We start from the raw sequence: 23326 nt of genomic DNA, 5'->3' as shown, positions 1-23326 counted from the left end.
GTGTTGGGATAGGACAATCAGATGATGAGACAGATTATACTTTCCTCTACATGAAACACCTCAGGAGCCCAGGATTCGCTTCAGTCGTTGCTCCAATTTCAAATAAACACAAGTGCTTCTTTTTAGTTTTCATCGAGTGCCAGTTGGGTGCTGTTCACCACGTCTCCACGACTACAGCGCCATGTGATGAGTCTAAAATATGAGACTAAAACACACTCAATGTGTAGAAAAATGTAGAATAGAAAAAGCCTACCACTTTCAGGCTTTAGTTCATAGCTGTTGATTGCACATCCTGTCTTTCAATCGGTTTTGCACTGTTTGGGACTGATGCACCAGAAACTACTGTGACTTGCACAGCAAGTCGTATGAATTCCGAATGTCAGGTAGCAGTATGTGTCATTTTAGTTACTACTAGTTTTGAGACAAGGAACACAAAGACGCCAGATAGTCACTGGGTTGCTGATCAATTAAGTCATCATTGATTCACTGTCTTACATGGGGTAGAGGTACAGTAGCAGTAAAAAAGGTTGATTTGACAAAAGTGTAGTTCCATCCGGCGCCTCACCTCCATCGGGACAGAAGAGGGCAGTGTGGAGTCTTGTTGAATTGCTCTGTTGTTGTTGAGCGCAGAGAAACGGAGACATAAAAAAAAACTCTTTTCTGCAGAACAAATATGGTTCTTTCGACGGCGTTTGGTTTGAAAGCGAGTTCATAAAATCTCTTTGTTCTAATGTATTTTGACTCAACAATAATTTAAACAGCCTGTTGATTCATCCTGTGTTGCTGTAACTTAGTTACTTATCAGTTACATAAGTAAGGATCTTACTTCTTTGTTCATTCGGTCAAAGCTGAAACTCTAGTTTCTACTTTATGTATATGTGATAATGATTTTGTCACATAGACATGTCAACTGTTAAATACAAATTTAAAATCTCACACTGTGGTCGGACATGATGCTGATATACATTGAGATCATGTGTACATTGATTTGACTAAATTGTTTATAGCTAGAATGCTAACCTGTTTATGTTGCAAATCAGTAAACAAGAAGACTTTTGAATTTATAGGGCCGATGTGTCAATGTAATGAAGTCTGCTTTTTCAGGTATAATGAGCCAATTATCATGTCAGCATTTTAGAGAGGCTGACAAATTGCATCTACAAACACACAGAGCTGTCCCAAATGAGAAGTAACCAACAATAATATTATGACATATAACCGTAGCCTAATATGACCCACTTAAGACAAAAGAAACTCCAATTGAAACACGGTTCATGCCTATTTCAGACATGTAAATAAATGTGGTTTGCTTTGACCTTTGGGCCGCCCTGTTGTGCTACTGTCATCGGATAGCTGCACGGGGGAGAGAAACTGATCAACATACCTCTTATCCTTGGTGGCGTCCAGGCTTTTCTCTCTCCTCCCCTCCGCTGACCAATGTGTTTTGGACTCAATTTATATATTCTCAAATAAGCAAGATACCCATATATCCACTCATAATTCTTCCTGGTCTGTCAAATGTGTCCGAAATATCGGTGTGCTGTTCTAAATTGAAGCTCCCATGTTGTACATGTTGTTGTAAGCAGCAGGACCAGGTGAAGGTTTAAAAGTTTAAAAACATATGGCATCCACTGGGTGTCTCTTCAGTTTTAGAAGCTCGGTAATCGGTAGTGTGGCAGCACCTTTAGCCCGAGTGTGTTTACCATGTCAGTGGGGAGCTTAGTGCCCCGATGTTGCTATGATACGGGGACATTACCTTTAACACCAATGCAGCGCTTTGTTTTCACCTCTATGGCCTCAAGTGGGGTTTGAGTTTCTGAAAAGAGAGCAGTGAAAATGTTGATGTTGTTTGAGGCAATGGTCTTCAAAGTGGAATTCTTTCATTTGAAGAAATGAGGGAAAACTGTAGTGGACACATAATGATTCTCGAGGGTTGCAGCTGAACCCTTTTATGTTTTCAACCGTTTTGTGTGGTGCCACATTCTATGAGAGCAAGAAACGGCCAATAAACACAGACGCAACGCAACAACCGAAGGAGCTTTCAGATTTCGGCAACTGGACATTTTTTATGCGGTTTGAAAAAAACATTTAGATTCACTGCAGCTGTAGAATGGTGGTGTAGAGTGGCAGTCATACAAATCCCGTTAAGACTCCCACTTTGTCCGAATTTGGTTGTTTGTAAGTTTGTAAGATTATGCATATTTGATTTATTTATTCTCTTGAATGTAACATGTGGAATGAATCACCCACAATTATAGAAAGGCAGATGCTACTTGCTTCTGTCTGGTGGAACTGGACGCACTCAAACAACCCTTTTTATCCTCTGTGTTGTGTTATCCCTCCACAGTACACAGTAGTAAGTCATCCCAGATGAAGACAGTGGCGTCAGAACGACAGACTACAGAGCTATAGGAGAAGGTGTAAAAAGAACTTGGCTAAGACAGGAAATTAGGGGGAGCTAGGTGTAGGCTCAAGGCGTTATTTTGCACAAATTCAATTGCTGCCTTTGTTTGTGTTTGAGAGAGCGGGAGTGTGTATACTCTTGTGAAGTGCCTTTGTCTGCTCCAGTTGACCTTTTAACAAACCTGCAGAAAATGTCATCAGTTTGTTTAAAGCGGGCACCAGAAAATATACTCTCTACTCTTTTTGCGTACCCCCCCCCCCCCCTCCCCCTCTCTTCCTCTGCTTACAAAACATCAATCACAGAATATTATTTTCCTAAATCACTAGAGTAAGACATAAACCTGGCTGAATGCTATTTGAGGAGGGACGTAAGGGAGGTAAGGCCTTTACTGGAGCGTGATTGGCAGGCCGACCGTTGTTCACGCCCCCTTCATTTTAACTGCTGCCTGATGGGGGCGTGTCACTATGGAAACGGATCAGACTGCTGCGCGTGTGTGTCCGTGAGAGAATGGAACTTCCTAGTCTGTCTGTCAGTTAGGTGTGTGGAGGAGTGTGTGATAAAGGGGAGACGCATACCATGTAGAGAAATAGTTGAAAGAGAGAAATAGTTCTGCTGAGATACAGCGTAGCAACTTTAGCACATAATTGAGGCTAATTCCTAGGTGTGTGACAGATGTGCAGAGGCATGGCTCCATATAAGCCAGCTGCCTGCATGAGTTTCCTGTCCTAGGCAGCTCCCGAAGAAGCTCCGTCTGCCTGTTTCCACGTGCGTTTGTGTGGTTCAGATATGTAGATTGAGCAGTTGAGAGGAGAGCAGGATGAGCCTGAGGAAGAGGCTTTCCTTCAAGCGAGTCTGGAACTTCAACACAGTGAGTAGCATGCCCACACATACACACACATAGACACGCACGCGGGTGGTCTGCACACAGAGCTCGCACAGCACGGCTTACTTTTATTTTAATAGCAGATGGAAGGAATGTAATGGAAGAAGAGACTCACTTACTGACTTACCTGTATCCATCCGAAAGCCTTCTCTGGTTTATAAGTAGTTTTTTAATAACAAACCTAATGCTGTCATTCTCTCCCATGGAGAGAATGAGCACTTTTCCTTCTGCACAGTTGATGACCAAAAGAAGCGAGTGAAAACGTCATTCGGGGCATCCAGTGTTGTTCTGCCCGCAACAAGTGAGAATGACAGAGACGAAGGGAAGAGGGGGGCCGCCTACAGCAAAGTACACGAAAGGGGGGATTCAGAACATACGGGAGGGAAACACAGGGATTTGGAGGAGTGCGTGTAGAAAGGAATGAAGACAAAGGGAAAGGGAAAGGACAGCAGCTCCTCGGGAAAGAAACAGCACTGAACAAGTCACCATGTCTGATGAAGGGACGCGGTGGTGCGCTGGGAAAGTTTGATGGAGGTGAAACACAAAGAGCTTGTTTTCTTGTCTGGCCTCTGTGAGCTGTGGGGGTCCACGGCTCGTCCGGAGTCCAAGTGGGGAACAAAAACATCTGTAGACAATGGAAAGGTGAGCTGGCTGTGCAATGACTCATTTCGGGTGAATCCCACTTCATTTAGCATGTAGGTGTGTGTGTGTGTGTGTGTGTGTGTGCGCGCGCTCAGACGGGGTCATTTGATCAGATTGTTTTGTGTTAACGTCTTGCACACTCTTCTATCTGTGCGCACTTAAGGCAACGAGCCAAGCCAAACAAACGCGTATCCCCGGCTCGGCCTTTGAGTCCCATCTCCTGTGTGGCTCTATTGTAGGAAAACAAACATTATACGCATTCCTTCCTCTCATAGGAACTGGATATTGATCCCTGAATCACAGGGATTTGGGGCTTTGTTCCAGAATTCAAGAGAAGGTCCCAGAGGATTTTCCCTTTTGGAATAAAACAGTGTTTGAATGTTAGTGGACACATGGTGGTGAACACGCAGCTTCTATTGACGCCCATTAAGGCTTTTTTTCTGATTGCTGTATGTTGGTTTATTCATTGATTTAGCTAGTTATTCTTCTAAAAATCAGTTTTCCTTTTTAAACTTCAGGAAGCGATGCGATCCGATCTGTCCAGTTCCTGGTTGCAATGAAAACACATCATCAACGCTCACACCTGCAAAGCCTAATTTGACTTATGGATCATTAACCTAATCGGCTTGTTCGCCTCAGCCTGTCCTCTCTGAGCTAAACTGCGCTACAGTTAAGTGGTTTCGTGGATGCCGGTCCTGGCAGGGTCACTCTGGTCTTCTCAATGGCAGCTACTATTCACCTCATATTCAAAAGTAAACACACAGTTTGAGCCTGTGACGCAGCAGCTTCCTCCTCAGCTGTGTGTGTTTGCGTACATGAGGAAAAATCTGTGTTGTGAATTCGAAGTCACCTTTTTAAGGACAGCACGTGTGTGTGTGTGTGTGTGTGTGTGCGTGTGCCAGTTGTTCGGTTATAGGCGTGGTTTCCCAACTCTACACCAGAGTCTACATGAGTACATGGAATATCAGCTCAGTGTTCATCTTTCACTTACACACACGTTAGGATCTCATTCCCTACCAAAGGTGGCAGTTGCAGTTCTAGGGTTGGTGCCAGGAATAGGTTCCTGTGGTACAATGTTGTCTTTGTGTGTGTGTGTGTGTGTGTGTGTGCGTGCGTGCGTGTGCGTGCGTGTGTGTGTGTGTGTGCGCGCATATCTTAACCGTAACAGTTTCTTCCACAAATCTTAATTCACCGCACTGCGTGTTGCTGGCTGCTCTGCGTCTCATCTTGTAAAACAGAAAAGTCTTTTCCAGGAATCACCGTCCACACACATATGCACAAAGAGGGCGAAGCGATTGTTTAAGGAGACATTTAAGGCGTTTAGCTTACTGATATTATGATAACCCCAACGTCCAGGCTTCATAACAGATGATGTAAGCCACCTCTCTCCCACTAGTCACAGCTAATAAAGTACATGGGACATATACATGCAGTGACCAACCACTCCCTGCACACACACACACACACACACACACAAACACACACAAACATATACAACCAATGACGAAAAAGCCAGGCATACAGCTACAAGGTGGCCTTTTATGTTCAGGGAGCTGAAAGCAAAAACATATTGTTACCTGTAGACAAATAATCATATTTTTCTGGGGAACATAATCCAATTGCTCATTTTGACGACAGGATGTTTGATTCAAAGGGGTTTTACCAGTGTTATCTTTTGTTGAAGTGGGTGTGAGACCACAAGACTGAACTCAGCACACCACTCAGTGCATCCAATGTTCTTCTTAGTATTATTGTTTTATTACATGTTTGTGGATAATGAATCATGATGTGTCAGCATCCACAAACAGACTGAAGTTCACTAACTAAGGGACTGGACTAGTTACTAAAAGGGGATTGGATACATTTGAACTTTACCAGCAAGTGCTGTTGTATTTGGTCTATTTGCATGAGTAATACCAGCTATGAATGATCAGATGTTTGTCTTTAAACAAGAAAACAGAACAAACTTCCTTATTGAATAAAACTATTTTATAATAATCAGATCATTTGATACACTTTCTACTTTTCAAGGGCCTTTCTTTTGTGGCAGTGATAAAATTGTATTCTACAAATCTTTTCAATTCAATGAGCAGATCTTTTTTTTTCACCAAAGAAAATAAATGTGTTTTACATTTGACAAAGTCCTGCTTGGCGTGCATCTCTGTCACAAAAATATGTTTTTATCCACAAAATACACGTCAACATTATACATCTTTGTTTTTCATTGCCGGAGCAACGTTCTACATCACGACTCACGAGACAGGTTCTCTTTCTCTCTCCGTCTCTTGGCCCTAAATACCAACACCAATTCGGCACCCCTCTACGCTCAAATGCATGTTTCACCACACTCCCGTTCCGAGGTCTTTGCTCGGAATCGAGTCCTCCACATATGGAAACTCTAATCAGTCATGTGCTGCTGTGACACTTTTTTCTGCTGATGGCATTGGTGCATTCACTGCATGATATATGAGACACAAAAGCCCCACTCATATCTGTTAACAATCAGCATCAACGGGTAACAACCACAGACTATTTTGGGACTATTGCATAGCATCAAATCTCAAAAGGTTTGAAAGCAGTGGAGGCTGAAAGTAGAAAACCCTTGTTGGCATGCTAGTGGGGTTTATTGCATACTGGGATTCTCTATTATTAAGGACTTCTTCCAGCTCCTCTACAGACATGGGCTTGGGGAGAGAAGCTTAAGGAGGGAACGTCTGGGAAAACCCCATTCCTTCCCTGTGGACTGTCAGGAATGACCAGGACCTGCCAGGAGAGGAGGGGAAACACCACTGGAAGGACAGAGGAAGGGTTGAAGGAAGGAATGACTTGAGTGGCAGCTGTTGTACCAGAGGATGAGGGAATAGTGGGGATTGGATAGGAAGAACAGAAGAACCAAAAGTAGGGAGTTTAAAAATGGGTTGAAAAGAGAGGAGATGGGACTTGGGGCCTTGACTAGTGGCCAAACCACTCCACCACAGAGTACGTCTGGAAGTGATCACACAAATGCATAAGAATGCACCCAACATGCAGGACATGCACATACACATCAGAGACGTAATACAAGCTGTTGAAATGTGCGAGAGCCCAACCAACGCGGGGCTCGGCTAACCAGTTTCCATGGGCGAGGTTTCCGCCTCTGTCATTTACCTCTTGTCCCGTGCCGTGATTTGACCCACAGTGAACCGCTATGAAGTCACATCAAATCTCTTTTTACGCGCCAGTGCCAAACGCGACTCTTCCAAGTCTGAAATAGCTAATCCCAGTGATTACGTTGGCTGTGCCATCTGGCTGGGACAGCTTGCCTTAAGTGAGCAAAGATGCGCATGAGTCAAACTGGCACAGGCGCTGCACCGACAGGGTCAAATCAATCAGGTTTGATTAGCTCACATGCGTACGTGAACTCTTGGTCCGAGTGTTTCCAACAACTTTATTATGCTTCATGTATATTTGAGAGTTGACTGACTAGTGGGTGACTTTGTTTCATGCGCCAAAAAAAAGGATGATACAATGTGGTGTCTCGGTTACAGATCTGCATATTTAGCAAACAAAGATGGATTATTCTTTGTGTGTTAGTGCCGTTGAGCTGTAGAAACTGACCTGGTTTCATAGTTTTTATTTTGGTTTTAGTGTCTGTTTCAGGTTGAGTGATTTCATTCTTTTGAACATATGCTCTTACAGATAAAGATTATTTCTTTGAATACTCTCCCTCACTCAAGTAGTTGATTACTCAAGGTTGTATTTTAGATCCGAATATAAAAATGAATATGAAAGTATAATAATAAATATCCTTAAAAAGTTGATATTCTTTATTGCAGTTGATTATGAGAATCATGATCATTGAAAAAGCTGAGGAAGGAAATCCTTCTGACATGAAAGGCTGAGCTGTGATGACTCTGAGATAAGCTCTTGGAAACGTTGAGTTATTCAGAAGACTCCCACGTGTCTGTGCTGAGTAATCATGAGTTCATTGATATTTCCTAATGCAAATCTGATTGGGCTGTAAGAAAACGCATCAATGCATAAAATTAAGGTTTCCGATTTTTACAGGTGAATTGAGGAAGTGGCTGAGTTTTTTTTCTTTTCTTTTTTTCTTTCAAGGCATCATGTTGTAATCGTACCACTGATCCTGAATCACCAGTCACGCAACAACGTGACCAGTTTGCAAAAGGCGAGCTCGAGACCAATACAAGTCACACTCGAAAAAGGCACGAGATCAAGACAAGTACACAACTTTAATAAAAAAGGCTGGTCTTCAGACCAGTCTCAAACGCCGCAGCCGTAGATGAATAGTTCACATGCAAATATTCGTGGCAGTCAGTGACATGGATTGAATACGAAGTATTGATTTGATTTTATTATACTCAGATTTTTGTTATTAATGCTATTAGTTTTTTCTTAAAATGTGATTTAACAAATGACAATAAATTCCCTGGCATACATGTACTGTAATATATTAAATCATAAACATGATATCATGATATCTATCACGTCGCCAGATCGTAGCACACAGCCCCATAACGTTATATATATATATATAAAGCGCTAACACAATTAGTGGACGGATTAAAAGCTTTAACGTCATCAACGTATTTTTTTTTACAGATTTACGGTTTGGCAGGATTATTTATCAAGAGAGCTCTAATCTGTATTGTGTGTTTGACAAACACATCTGTCTGTCTTCATTCTGTCCTCCCCCTTTATTTCTTTAATTTCTTCACTTTTTGTTCCTTGCGTCACAAAACATTTCAACTATGTTGCAGTTGGCTGCTTCCCCGATCACTGCATATAATGCAGAGTGTTTTTCTTTGTGCTGTTGTGTATCTTTGTTGGTAAAAAAAAGGATGTGACTAGAGCAAATTTGGTCTGACCATGTGTTCGACATCTGTGTCTGTAACTGAGATTTCGACATGCAAGCAAACATCACACTTCACTGTGAAATTGGGGGCAGGTAGGCCTAAAGCTCACCTCTTCACAAGCACACGCACACATTAAGCCCCACCTCTCTTAGGAGGCTTTCTTGCAGAGCGAGCACATCCAGTTCACAGACGTTCCCACCCACACACAGGATAATGAGTGTGGGTGCACCTGCGACTGTGTCATGATTTGAATGTGTCTGTGTGTGATAATGAGCCCGGTCTGTTAGTGTTTGTGTGTGCAGGCGGCCCAACGAGCTGCAAGCTTGGACAGCTGCCTTATTTTAGTGTGCTCTTGTATGTACATGTCGTCTTTGTGATGAGGGAATCTCCTAACCCATGTCTCTCTGTGCTTCCTTACAGTCCACCGCAGTCTCCGATGGAGGTGAGTAGATAAATCTTCACAACATCTTACACTCTCAGTACCTGTTACTCCAATCTGGGACTTCTTGGTGGCGGATACCATTGTCCTCCCCCATTCTTAAGTTGTTGTGATCTACTTTAATTAGCCTTTAATGCACTGTTTTGTTAGGCCAGTAGTCTGTGTTCCTTGTGGTTAGCTCATTGATATCTAGCTGCAAGACAAACCGGTTTGACCTGCTCAACATCTGCCCCACCTCTGCCTGCTCTGCAGAGGTTGGAAGCCTGCAACCTAAAGTGACACATTTAAAAGCATTAGCCGCACAAACTCACAAAAAACCCCAGTGGCGAATCCCTGACATGAATCACAGAACAAGCTACAGTTCACAGTAAAAGGCTAAATGACGTTCACTTTTAACGTTATATTATTGTGTTTGTAGAACGAAATTGGAAATTGAATGGAATAGTTATTATTTCAAAGTTATTTACCAAAATCCAATTCGCAACAAAACAATACTCTGAAATAGCAGTACATTCAGCTTTCATTTAGGGCATAGTTTGAGTTTTCCCTTGTTGTTGTGTTGTATTGAACCTAGTTTGAGGTGAAATCTTGGTGTCTTGTGCGTAATTAACGCTCCGATTAAGCAGACCTTTAGTGGGGCTTTAGCTACGCACACGAAACTCTCTGTTTATGTCTGACAGTGTCACGTACGGGTGCGGGTCGAAGGCATGCAGGGAGGGAGGACTCAAACGCAAAGTTACCGAAAAACAAAGTGCTCTTTAATATTATCAAACAGAACCGACATGCACCAACCTGAAACAGGATACAATTACGCGACAAGAGACTGACAGGGCTTAAATACACGGTGCGGGTGATTGAACACATGTGGAAACGATCATTGACACGGCAGACAATCACAGGGTAGGACAGGACAAGGCAGGAAGTGAAGTTACCACAGGAACACAAGAGACATGAAACTACAAAATAAAACAGGAAGCAGACCCAAACCGTGACAGACAGGAGATAAAAGGAGGAGGTGGAGGTGAGAAACCATCCTGAATACCAATAGAATGCATGGCAGACATGTTCACAGGCAGCACCACTGTAGAAGTGTTAAAGCTACTTGTGCACACAACGTGTCTGTTGAAGTGAGGGGGCGTTGTTTGGCAGTGAAGAAGACCGCTTGCTCTCTGTGTAAGTTATGTGCACGTGTTGTCGGGAGCATGATGGGAAAAGGACTAGTGGAAATGTTTTCTGGTTCCCCTCAAGGTAGTAAGTAGTAGGAGTATAGATCACTATCGGTAAGTGTTCCTGCATGTACTCAAGCAAGCAACTTGCTTGTCTTTATCGGCTGATTGTGACATGGTTTAATTTGGGGGGAAAAAAGTTCTGTGTTATCTTGTTGCTCATTGTTCCATCAGACTGCATAATAAGTGAACGCTGATGAAAATGGTGCAAATTTACAACTTATTCAACCTGCAGTGAATCGAGAGACTCATTAACTCAGTGAAGTCATCGTAGAGGCATCCTGCACAAACAACCCAAATATTCCGTGGGAAACGAGCTATTATTTGCTCAACAGGTTCAAGTTAAGAGCAATGTGACGATGTTCCTAGTTTTAGCTCAGCATCCCATGATCAGTTATTTTTCACTGGATAAAGGGGAGATTTTATTTTGAAATAAGAGTTTTTGTATTAGTGCATAAGTATATTGTGATGCTAAATATTTTTGTGCTCTCTTTAGTAAGTATGAATTACTTTTTATTTATTTCTTTAATATTTCTACACTGCTCTAACTCCAGTAAGTCTAAACCCTTCAATGAAAGTCCTCTGCTGACAATTATTGTGCCATTAAATTAGACTCTCTAAAATCTTTTTGCAAACCAATATAAGAAAATTAATTATTTTTGAACTGTTACAGAAGTCAAGACCAAAATAAAATGGGTTGATAGTCAGCTGGTGATTGTATGTAGCAGCATAAGGCCGGCAGGCCTCATTAGTCTTAGTAGTGGCCCTCCTTTAACAAGCTCCTCATCAATACTGGTGTGTGTGTGTGTGTGTGTGTGTGTGTGTGTGTGTGTGTGTGTGTGTGTGTGTGTGTGTGTGTGTGTGTGTGTGTGTGTGTGTGTGTGTGTGTGTGTGTGTGTGTGTGTGTGTGTGTGTGTGCGCGCGCGTGAATGCACTTGTGCTCTGTCGTTTTTATTTCCGTTCTCCCTTGGCTCTGAATTATTAATCATCTCAAGGCCTGTGTGTGTTTGGATCACTTACCTACCTGCCGGCTCACAGCGGTGTGTGTGCTTTCAGCCACTGCCACCGACCACCTTTCTATCGCTCTCTCTCCTTCCTCTTTACTCCCTGTTTTCCCTCTCTCTCGCTCCCTTACTGTGATGTTGTTGGTTGTGTGTGTGCTCCGTGTGGGACTGCGTGTTCGACCTGGTGTGTTGGCCGTTTGGGAGGGGCCCTGATAGGGCGAGTATGGATAGAAGGGCTTGGTCACCCCTCAGGATTCGCTACCTGCCCCGCTGGTACCACACTGGCTCCTACCAGCTCTACCCAGGTGAGGACGCAGCTGGTGCTCTTTCTCCAGCTAAAGACAACCTGAGGAGCAGCCAGCAGTCTAACATATTTGTGTATCACTTTAGCTCTAGGTTAGTTACAACAATGCGGATGGTTTGAATTGTTTCATTTAAACTACCAGCTGCAGGGTTGACCTCTATGGGACTTCTGTTGTACGGGTTTCCTTTTGTTACAGAGCTTTGTGTAGCGTTTTAACAGTTGATGGTTTTCATTTTGCGTGCTTAGCAAAGTATACCATCACGTTATACATTTTCTATTCACGAATCTTGAAAGCCCCTGAAGAATTGGTCTCAAGTCTTGAATAACTATCAATAGCCATTACTAAGGTTTGATCTCGCTAGAGAACGGATCGATTCAATTCTAGTAGACAAAGGTGGCAGGAATTGTCCTCTTAACACCTAATTTTTACAATTTATTTTGGATACAATGCATGCATTAGAAGGTTAGGAATAATCCAACTCCTAGCAGTAAAAACGTTCATGTCTTTTATAGGCAGCTTTGACGGTTGTGATGCACCTTTATAGTGCTGGCATGCGTCTGTAATAGACAGTTTATCGATGTAGTGTCTGCGGCACAAACCGGATAAGGGTTTAAAAGGATGGAGTGATTGATTTTTCTCCCGTCCACAACAATATATTACCATTAATGATTGGAGTGGAAGTCCTAGCAGATGTTAACTATGTAGTTTGAAACGGAGAGAATGAGCTCAACTGTTTGAATAGACGGAATCCTCAGTATGAAAACTGTCATTGATAACATTATGAAAATGAAACACTGTGCAAAAGCAGACATCACAGAGAATATATTCATTAACCAGCCAGGTTTTTAATTCACACAAGACTATCTGTGAGCAGCAAGTAGGTCTTTCAGTGTATTTACGAGATTTTCCCCGGCTCGGCCACCTGACCGGTGGATGTCTTCCCTTCTGGCTCTTCTTGTTATTATTTGATCTCATCTAAGCAACCCACTTTCAGTTCTTTAGGCCTGGAGCAGTGTTATTCTGGTTATTTTCAGCTTATCTCTGTGCTTTGCTCTCGGAGTCCCACTAAATATTACTATCACAGACATACAGGGGTTTTGAGGGGACGGGAGGGGTTGAGCATCCGGGCACAGACATTTTGGAAATCAGATGATACCATTGGGAGTTCTTCATGATCAAATCCTTCAGGCTGTAACTACACATAGATAATGTTTACAATGAAGCATTTCAGAAGTAAACAGTGGGGAAGCGGATACTTTTGAAGCATTTTGAAAAGATAGTTGGAGCACGTTATGTTTTATGTAGATTTGTATTAGACTCTAAATCATAAAGTACATTAATTTACAACACAGGATTTGAAAAATAAAATCTGTAATGTCTGTGTCTTGAGGATTGTGTGAGTTCAAGACAGAAAATAAGGCAACAGTTAACCACACAAAGGTTACTGTTACTCCGGCCTCATCTGGATGGGACATAACTTACAGTGCTGCCTTTTGGGTGAAGCCTCTTCACACTGAGAGAAACTAAACAACAGGCGGGAAAGTCCCACCATCGATGTTGTAAATGTGCACACAAAGTAGAACAGATATGGAAACCGCAAACTGCCCCGCAGTGGCCCGTGCCCAGTGTTCCATGCTGTGTGTATTTGTGTGTGTGTTGTGCAGAACTCAACAGCGGGGAGCTGCAGGGCTGCAGCAGCGACAACAGTCTGAACAGCAATGCCAGCCTGCCCAGCGTTCAGAGCCACCGGCGCCACACCGAGAGGAGAGTGGCCAGCTGGGCCGTCTGCTTCGAGAGGCTGCTGCAGGACCCGGTGGGAGTCCGCTACTTCTCGGTAAGAATCCCAGCGCCCGAGCCTGAGTTGTACATTCACATAACGGGACCTTTTTTTTTTTTCTTCTTTTAAGTAAAACCTTTTGTCAAGTGTAATTTTTGATGTTTGATGCTGGTGTTGCAGGAGTTCCTCAAGAAGGAGTTCAGTGAGGAGAACATCCTGTTCTGGCAGGCCTGTGAGTTCTTCAGCCAAGTCCCTGAGAATGACAAGAAGCAGGTAACAGACTTGCAAGGCATTATATGATTGCACACATGCTCCTCAGCTTCTCTTACGACACTGTCTTTAAAAAAATAATCTAAACCTCGACCTCTCTTCCACCTCCTCCTCCAGCTCTCTCAGCGTGCCAGGGAGATCTACAACAGTTTCCTGTCCAGCAAGGCCACAACGCCGGTCAACATAGACAGTCAAGCTCAGCTCGCCGACGACATACTCAACGCACCCCGACCCGACATGTTTAAGGAGCAGCAACTGCAGGTAGCGTATCAGGGACCTATGCAGTGAAACCTTGAGGTGATCGGCAACCTTTGCTCCACAGGCCTTTCTGACCTCTGACTTTTCTGAGAAAAGTTATTACTCAAAGAACTGAATCCTAACGGAACACAACATAAGCTCGTCTGTTCATCCGGCTTTCTTGCATCATTGCTGCTTCTTACATGTGCTTTCCTTGGAGGGCCGAGGGCTCTTGAAAACTTGTATGAATTAGAACAGCTCAGATGTTCAAACACTCAGACACATTGATATCTTTTGCCACCACAGGAGAAGCATCAGTTCTCCCCAGAGGACAAACACAATCATTTTTGTAACCTCATTTTTTAACGATTAGGATATTAGACTTTACTTCAATTTTGTCCATTCACTTTCAACATCTGAAAATATTATGTCATCTATTATTCCAGTCTTTGTCTCTGGTTTTTCATTCTCAAATTATTTGAGAGAAATTTGTCTCAATTATTTTTCCATTGCATGTTTTTTGCGTCCTCTCTTCCTTCAGTCGATTCCATCTTTTTAGTTTTCTCTTTGGTCCCCCTTTGTGTTTGTGTTCAATCCTCCCTGCATTTTCCGTTACCCACTGATTAATCCTTTCCTTCCTATTGGCCCCTTTAGATCTTCAACCTGATGAAGTTCGACAGCTACACTCGGTTCCTCAAGTCTCTGCTGTACCAGGAGTGCATGCTGGCAGAGGTGGAGGGTAGGCCACTGCCTGACCCTTACCACATCCCCAGCAGCCCCACCTCCAAACACAGCACCACTGGCTCTGACCGCTCCAATCTCTCCACTCCCAAGAAGGTAAGACAACACAAAGCTCCACCTGGCTGCACCTGGCCTCTCTGGGAAATTTATGGAAAGATCTAGAATCTTACATGAATGAGGAAGAAGGATCTCAGAACTGCTTTTTATATTTTTTTACAGTTTGGTAAAATTACCCTTTTAAAAAAACATATTAACCATATAAAAAAGCTATAATGCCATGCAGTAAAAAAGATGATATATCACAGCATCTGGCTTGTCTGAATGTATTTCTGTGTGTGCCTTACTAATGGAGTTTGCATTCATCCATTATTGTGTTTATTTACATGCATCAATGTGTTTGCACCTGTGTCTACACCCCTCCATTGACTCTGTCTTATAGGAGGACAAAAAGAGCAAGTCGGGCAGGTCTTTAAATGACGACAGTCGGGAGGACTCGGGGGATCGGAGGAAAGGCATGTTTTTCTCCTGGTCTCGCAACAGGAGCTTTGGGAAAGGCCCGAAGAAACGAGAACTGACCGACTTCAACTACAGTGAGTCGTCAAATGTTTTTAAATGTAGTTGATTTAAAGGCAATGTATTCTAATTAGTCGGGCTATTTTTCCTGTTGGATATAGAGGTTTGGAATTAGAAAACACTACTAATGAGTCATTCATTCATCATTTTTCAGATTTCTCTGGCAGCAACGGTCGCCGTGAATCCCAGGGTTCGTTGTCTTCAGGCGCCAGTCTGGAGCTGGGGACGTCCGGGTTAGGGAAGAATGAGGTGAGTCTGGGAAGAAGAACGACTACTACTACTTTTCTTTGTCTGCTTTAGAAGCAGCTCAAATAACTAAACTCTGAGAATACAAACTCTGTCTGTTGCTTTTCCTCCCTGTCCGTGTTGCCCTTTTCTTGCTTCAGGGTGACGTTTCTCGTGGCGCAGTACCGGTGTCCACAGAGTGCGGAGGGGGCAGCGCCCCCTTGAGGCAGTGTAACATCAGTTTGCCGGATGGCTCATGCTGCTCTGTGCCTCTGAGGGCCGGAGTGTCCATCAGGGACCTGCTGCTGGGCCTCTGTGAGAAGCTCCGCATCAACCTGGCAGCTATAGATCTATTCCTGGTTGGTGGGGAGAAGGTACAACTTCCATCATTTGTTGTCTGTAATCATATTTTAGGGTTTGGCAAATACCTGGACATCTGTCATGGTGAATCTCCTTTTCTCTGTCTCAATCTCAGCCACTTGTTTTAGATCAAGACTGTATGACATTGTGCTCTCGTGACCTCCGACTAGAGAAACGCACTCTCTTCAGGTACAGTGAGAAACATTATAAGCTTTCAAAAGTTTCCAACCAATAGTGGGAGTGTAAATAGTCGTCTTGAAACCAATTCTCTCATTACCATTTTCGCTGCTGCTACAAAATTGCTCAGGAAATATTAATTTTCATTTAATTTAATTTGTTTTCTTTCCAGACTTGACTTAGTCCCTATTAACCGCTCGGTGGGCTTAAAAGCAAAGCCCACAAAGCCGGTGACCGAGGTCCTGAGGCCTGTGGTGGCCAAATACGGCCTGCACCTCGCTGACTTGGTGGCGCGCATTGTAAGTCACTGACAGCTTGTATATAGTCAGACAGCAATGCACAGACAGACACTGTATATGAAGACGTCAAACTCGCATGATGTGTGTGCGTGTGTGATGCAGAGCGGGGAGTTCGAGCCATTAGATCTAGGTCTTCCCATATCTAACCTGGATGGGCTGCGAGTGGTATTAGATATTGCAGAAAACGCTCCTGGAAAAGGTCAGTGACACACACACACACACACACACGCGTGTACAGTTGCTGTAGATGTAAAAATGTAATCGACTGTCTCTCAATGAAAACATACTGAAAAGCTATGTTTAGTAAATGTCTGTCCCCATGGTGCATCTGTATGCTCCCTTTCCTTCCTTCGGCAGACAAAATGAAAACAGCTCCTTCTAAGGGCATCGCCCCGGCCTCGACGGGCAGAAACCAATCGACAACAGTAAGATCTCCTCCTGCATCTTACATTTTTCTTCTCTCTTCTGGAATGTTTCGTAACCCACAGAATGTCTCCCCTCTGGTTGATGATGTCACGCTACTAAGTGTCCCTCTCGCTGCCCTCAATCACCGGTGTCTGTTTGCAATGTGTTATAAATGTGTGCAGGTGTATGACGTGTGTCTCTGTCTGCGTTGGGGCCGTTTGTGACTGAATGTACGTGCATTGTTGCAGTGGCGCCCAGTCACTCTCTCGGTTGCTAATGTTCCATTGTTGGGGTCTGCCTGTGGCCGGGTGCATTGTCAACTTTTCCCTCTGGTTTGCTGGTTCTCTTTCTTCCGTAACAAACCCAGTGGCCGGGCGGCAGCAGTCCAGCCCTTGCGGAGCATTTTCCTGGATCTTACGCCCTCAAAGACTTCATCCGTGCAGCTGCGAAATACTTATTTGTTGGTGGCATTAGCACTTTAGAATGCTGTGTGGGTTTTCTTGTTACGATTGGGTCTTGACCTTGAATCTAAACAAATCCTGTCTCCCACTGTATGGGCAGTAGTGCGGCTTCATGCAGCAGAAAGTTAGTCTCTGGTGTTTTGGTGTGTGCTACTGCTACCCTATATGTTGGCAATGCTTAATACACACAGTGCTAAGCATTGAGGTTTTCTGAATGGAACATCCTACCTATTTTTAGATAGAAGATGTTTTATGTTTTACTACAAGTGTACTTGTCATTGATTTATTAATTACAAAACAAAATAATAATCATTTTTATTCTACCTTATTCTCCTTCTCAAACGCAATTCATCATTGAAACTTGTGTCCCCTACTCCCCCATCAAATCCTCATTCCCCAATTTGTCACCCTCCCCACCATCAGTAGCACTGGTCCCCACGTGTTGTCCTTACTTGTGCCCATACCTGGACCGTGATGACCCAACAGGGCTCTAACGCCCCGCTCCGCTCTCATTGTGGCCCCCAGGGGGAGAACAGGCCGTCAGGGAAAGCCGGTTCAGACCACCCCCATGGGGAGAACGGCAAGACCGGGCCCAGCCCCGGCGCAAGCAGCAAGCCTTTACCCAACCACTCTGTCTCTCTCCATAAGGCTCCGGAGAAAAGAAAGCAGAAAAAGATTAATATAGATGAAGCTGAAGGTAAAGACTGAACAAGCTCCCTCTCTCTGTCTCTTGTTTCTGTAGCTTGGTTGCTGTGATCACACTAACCCTTCGGCCTGTCTGCAGTACTGCACGAGCAGCACTGAATGCTTTCAAAACTAGCGGGCTACATGTAGCACAGTCACTTCTGCTCACACTGAATGTAGCTTGGACTTGTCTAACTGATTAATACAAACCCTCTGTTGCATGTTTCTTAATACAATGGATTTGTTTTGTTGTTTCTCACAATGTTATTTGGGTGATTATTCATTTGTGTGTGTGTGCGTGTGTTTGTGTGGGCACACGTTTGTGTGTCTGTGCACTTGTGTCTGTTTTGCGTGTGTGTGTGTGTGTGTTTGCGCGCCTGCAGAGTTCTTCGACCTAATATCCAAAGCTCAGAGCAACCGAGCGGATGACCAGCGGGGCCTGCTAAACAAAAGCAACCTGCAGCTCCCAGACTTTCTGCGCCTGTCGCCAGTGGCGACCAACCGGGCTGTACCTCCTCCCTACGTCGCTGAGCCCAGTTGCTCCACCCCTTATTCCGGTAACCCCAACCATGGCAGCTTCCCTAGCAGCGGCCGCCAGAGCAATAAGGTGAACATCAATGACAGGGGAGGCGGCACCTATTTGCTGAATGCCAGCCATCAGTCCCAGAGCTTGGACTCTGCCTTGGGAGCTGAGAAGGGAGGGGCGAGGAAAGCCGGACCCCCTCCTCCGTTCCCTGGCACCGTCTCCCCCATCCACCCGACCCAGGGTGCCCAGCGTGGTCTCCTTCAGGACTCTTGCAGGGGAGAGTCGATCCAGATGTTGGAGGAGGACACGCTGTCTGATCTGACTCTTGTGGGAGAAGGGGACATAGACAGCCCCAGCCTCAACTACGTCACTCCCTCAGCCCTACAGTGCAAATCCCACCCCCACTCCCAGCCCCGAACCCAACTACAAGCACAGGGCGGTCCGCCTAGCTCAGGTACTTTCCCTGTGTGAACTCTGCACCTCTTCCTTCATCTGACTGTAAGCTGGACTGGAGACGCAATAAAGTCAGTTTGAAGTTCCTTGTTGGTCACAGTCGGCCCAGAATGCATCCACATCTCCTCCTTTAGTTTCACCAACCACTCTATGCTGACCGATTCAAATTACAGAGCACTTCATTTCAGAAGTGTAAACTCTACAGTAATAAAGGTAACCCGGATGAGTTCTCGTCACGTGTCGCAGAAATTAGTGTTAATTTAGTCAGAAAATGGAACATAGTGATACACGCACTGTCTTCAACAGTCAAGGCGGCCTTTATGTAAACTAGGTCAGACACATAAAGAGAGGAACTGAATGGATGCATTAGGCTTGAACAGAACTTGTCCAGACATTTCCCTGTGTGGTTTGTATCTGTGTGAAGGTTTGAGCGCTGTGTAATTACTTCCTAGAGGCGTTAGCTCATCGACCAGTGCCAACTCCCCCTCTCCGCCCCCCCCCCCCCCCCTCCAGTGTACAGAATCTAACCAAGCACTTTAGCCAATTACAAACTTGACACATCTTTACAGATCTAAAAGTTTTTTTTTTCATATTACTTTAACCTTCCACAGTACAGGTGTTTAATCTGTTCATTTATGTATTCGCTAACAATCCCTAACTAATCCACGGTGGTATTGACCCATACACATATTTTTTACAACTTCTTACATGCTTTTGAGCACACTGCATGCCAACGCCGTGGGTCAGACACCATAGATACAAACATATGCTGCAGTAGCTCCAACGCACACATTTGCTCAGCTGTTGCTTTGTCGACTTGATCACAGTACGTGCTGTGTTTCCACCACTGTTCCCTCACCTCAGGCATTTCTCGTGTCACCCATGGAATCAGAGTGCAGCGCACACAGGCAAACTCGCTCTTCGGCAAAATGATCCAGGATTGTCTGTTTTTCCCTTCTTTGGCTCAGCTTTTCCACGTTGCGCTGCGTCACGCGGCATCACCGGTCTTTTTGTTCAATTCCTTCCCTGTTCAAGAAATTCAACAGTGTTCTGAACCGTCTTTCCTTGCAAGGATAAATTGGACCAGCAGTGTCAAACCGTTTCACTTTTTAAAGGTTTCCCTCCTACTTCATCAAGAAGACATTAATTTATCCCTCATCCTTTTCATTTTTACAATCTTATCAGTTAGAAGGATTGATTTGTATATAGTCAACTTTGTGAAAACCCTGTCTTGCTGTAGTCATCGTTGAGTTACAATATAGACATGCTGATTCTTCAGTTGTGCCACAATGGAAATCAATTATCCTCTCTTCTCATCAGTTGACTGTACTGTCTGTAAATAGATCAAATAAATGTTTTAAAGAAGGATTTATTTCTCTGTGGAGCCTCATGTGAGCAGCATCTTTTCATTTCTTGAACTTTCCATAATATTTGATTTATTCGAACCCTCCTCACTGCATCACATACAACCCTCTCTCCAATTGATCTTACTTGATATTCCTCTCCTCTCTCTATTGCCTCTTCTTTGTGTGTCTCCAGTACAAGGCTTTTGTTTTGGGGTACAAAGGCTTTTGGGGGTACTGGGCTATTAGCTATGCATGGGTTCCCCTCTCCTCAACGCCTTGTTAGGCAAGCTTTGTCATGCTGGTTTCTTTGGTAGCCCACAAACAACACTAGCTACTGTTTTTTCATTTTCCTTACGCACACACACACATATGTATATATATACACACACACACATACAAACCCACAGACACTCAAATATTCTATTTTCTACTCACACAGAGTGTCTACATCTCTGGTTATCGTTTGCGTCACATGATGATGTGTAGCCTGTGGCAGTTTTCAGAACAATAATTCCTGGTGTTATTATGCGAGCATGTGTTTCCTTTCTCGACTGCTGTGTTACAACAGCAGCAACTATATTTAATAGTCCGTATCATTCAGGAGGACAGGCATGAGCAGTAACCGAAACATCTGACTGTGATATATGATATACAGTATGTGTCTTAGTAGGATTCACCAGAAGACTATTTCCGGAACAATCCTAAGAAAATAGGGAAGGACATAAAACAAACTAGGATCTGTATGTGTGAGGGTTGTCTCTTCTATGGTGTTGTAATATGTAAAATCTGGTTAAATATTTTAAAAAAGTCCAATCCATTACGGAAAGTAACAGTTAAAGCAATCCGTAATACTTGTTTTCTTGCTTCAAGAGTCATTGAGTTCACTGATAGCTGATTTTAGTGAATTTCAAAATGTTGTTCACAAAAGGTGAAAAAGTGAAAAAGTGAATTTAATTTAGTGTTTTTGTGCTTCACCTGGCTGGGACCATTGCCCCTGTCCACTATCCAACAAAATAATCACCTCATGTATTTTGATTTCTGATCTTTAATGAAGCCACCTGCTGGTGGGATAATTAATTAAAAATGGCCTATAAGGACAATAACAGAGGGGGTGAAATAGCTGAGGAGAGGAAGTGCTATTTGTTTAAAACGGGTAATCATACTTGTTATATTCTGTACTTCTACAGTGATAAAGAAAGAGTAGTATGCACCTGTACTTTTTCTGTACACCTAAACAGTTGTTTTTCATAAACACATCAAAGAGGTGACTTGAATAAAGCTTTCACAGGAGAAAAGGAGATGTCAATCAACTTTGCCTGCAACCACACAGGGCCTGTATTACAGACATTAAGTGGACGCTCATGTACACAAAGCTACATGTTATAACATCGGATGTTTACTTTGCAGTTAACGTTATACAGTGTTTTCTGACGTTTTGTCTGTTAGCTTGGAATTTTGCTTAGAAAGCATGCTGACATTTTGTCACATGCACACTATGCGCTTCAACAAATCCTGGAATAAAGCATCAGGGAGAGAGATTCGAACAATTCCTGGGATCTCTTCTATTAAGATCAAGAGTTTTTCACAGCGGGAATCAACGACATTGAGTCTCCACCTGATTTTACATCTGATGTTAACTGCATGAAATGCCTGTTTTAATTTGATCTATTTGCCTCTTTTGAAACACGACAAAGTATTTTAAAGCCAAATGAAACCCTTGCTCTCAGCCAGTAGATGGCAGCATGCTGCATCGAGATGGAGACACGGTCTCTTTTCACACAGGACACATGTCCACCCACAGACCGCTCCATCTATCCCTCTTTCCCATGATGTCATAGCCAAGAGGCAGCATGGGAATATCTGTCACATCCACTTAGTTTCCTGCTGCCTCCCAGCCCAGCGTGTGTTTCAGTGTGCGTGCCATATCCAACAGTTGGTAACAGGCTGGTCGGAGTGTGACAGTTTATTACATTTGACAGAATATAACAATATATATATATCTCACCCTCTCTTATAAATAAACATACAAGAGCATGAAGATATCCTGCTTAAGCTCTTAGCTGAGCTTTTTTTCAGTTTACAGCACTCTGCAACACAGACTTTTGGCAACAAATGAAGAACATTTAGACATTTCCTTTTTGTTCTCTGTGAGTGTTCCTTGCATGAGGATGGGTTGCCGTGTCGGAGAGTGCTTTGTCATTTCTTTTGTCTCCCTTTGTCTATCTTTTGTCGTCTCTCTTTTAAAAGCAGCCTATTCTTCCTCAGGTAAGGACAGAAACAGATGGAGAGACAGGGGGGGAGGAGGAAGAGGAGGAGGAGGAGGAGGAGGAGGAGAAGGTTACAAAATGCCCAGCAGAAGGACAACGTCTTCAAACCCCCTCCCTCCTTCTCCTTCCCCTCCTCCTCGCCCTCCACCACGGCCTCCTCTTCGCTCACGTCGCAAATCCACGTCTCCTTCATCCCGCTCCAAGCACGCGACCTCGAAGCGGGGCTTGGACTTAGACAGAATCGGGGCCTCCTTCGACACAGAAGACAGAATGAAAACCCGCGGAGGGTCCCGAGACCCCAGGTGCTCCGAGGGTTCAGAGCTGGACCGGAAGTGGGAGGGCGTGGCCTCGGAGCTGCGTTGCCGGGGCAGCAGGATGAGGTCAGCGGTATACCAGACTTCCGAATTGCCCTCCATGGTCAAAGCCAAGAGACCGTCGGAGCAGAGTGAGGGGAGGGGGCGGATTGACAAGAGTAAATTGAAAGCAACCTTTGTTTGAGGCGCTGACATTTAATCGACCCGCAGACTGTCTGGCCCGGTGAGGTTGTCTCTGTGACTCTGACCCCACTCGTATTGTCTGCAGCAGCTGAAACATTGTCTTGTCAAGCTTAGGCAAAGGGTTCGGTGTCAACAACGGTGCAGCTGTTCTCTGACTTTACACCAAAGGCTGCCATGAGGAGATTAAAGGCTGTTATTAACCAAATGCTCCCAATTCCACACTACATATTCATTCTATGCGTACACTATGCAGTGCTGCAAAGCGACAA

General features: G+C 44.0%; 1 protein-coding gene across 2 annotated transcripts in view; it reads left to right on the top strand.

Annotated features, from left to right (window-relative positions):
* The window catches only part of rgs12b (regulator of G protein signaling 12b), a 33226-nt gene extending 12911 nt beyond the window's left edge, over positions 1–20315 (top strand). For both annotated transcript variants that reach the window (XM_062564372.1, XM_037472397.2), the window contains exons 6-19: positions 9206–9227; positions 13424–13593; positions 13717–13809; positions 13924–14067; positions 14698–14880; positions 15224–15374; positions 15512–15606; positions 15744–15956; positions 16058–16131; positions 16292–16418; positions 16521–16617; positions 16776–16843; positions 17810–17981; positions 18352–20315. In XM_062564372.1, coding sequence (XP_062420356.1) covers positions 9206–9227; positions 13424–13593; positions 13717–13809; positions 13924–14067; positions 14698–14880; positions 15224–15374; positions 15512–15606; positions 15744–15956; positions 16058–16131; positions 16292–16418; positions 16521–16617; positions 16776–16843; positions 17810–17981; positions 18352–18965 — 2223 coding nt within the window. In that variant the 3' untranslated portion in view covers positions 18966–20315. The remainder of the gene's footprint in view (positions 1–9205; positions 9228–13423; positions 13594–13716; positions 13810–13923; positions 14068–14697; positions 14881–15223; positions 15375–15511; positions 15607–15743; positions 15957–16057; positions 16132–16291; positions 16419–16520; positions 16618–16775; positions 16844–17809; positions 17982–18351) is intronic.
* The last annotated feature ends 3011 nt before the right edge of the window (positions 20316–23326 follow it).

Source organism: Pungitius pungitius, chromosome 9, assembly GCF_949316345.1.
Source record: "Pungitius pungitius chromosome 9, fPunPun2.1, whole genome shotgun sequence".
In the NCBI taxonomy this organism is placed as follows: domain Eukaryota; kingdom Metazoa; phylum Chordata; class Actinopteri; order Perciformes; family Gasterosteidae; genus Pungitius; species Pungitius pungitius.
This window is presented reverse-complemented; position numbering and strand designations above follow the sequence as displayed.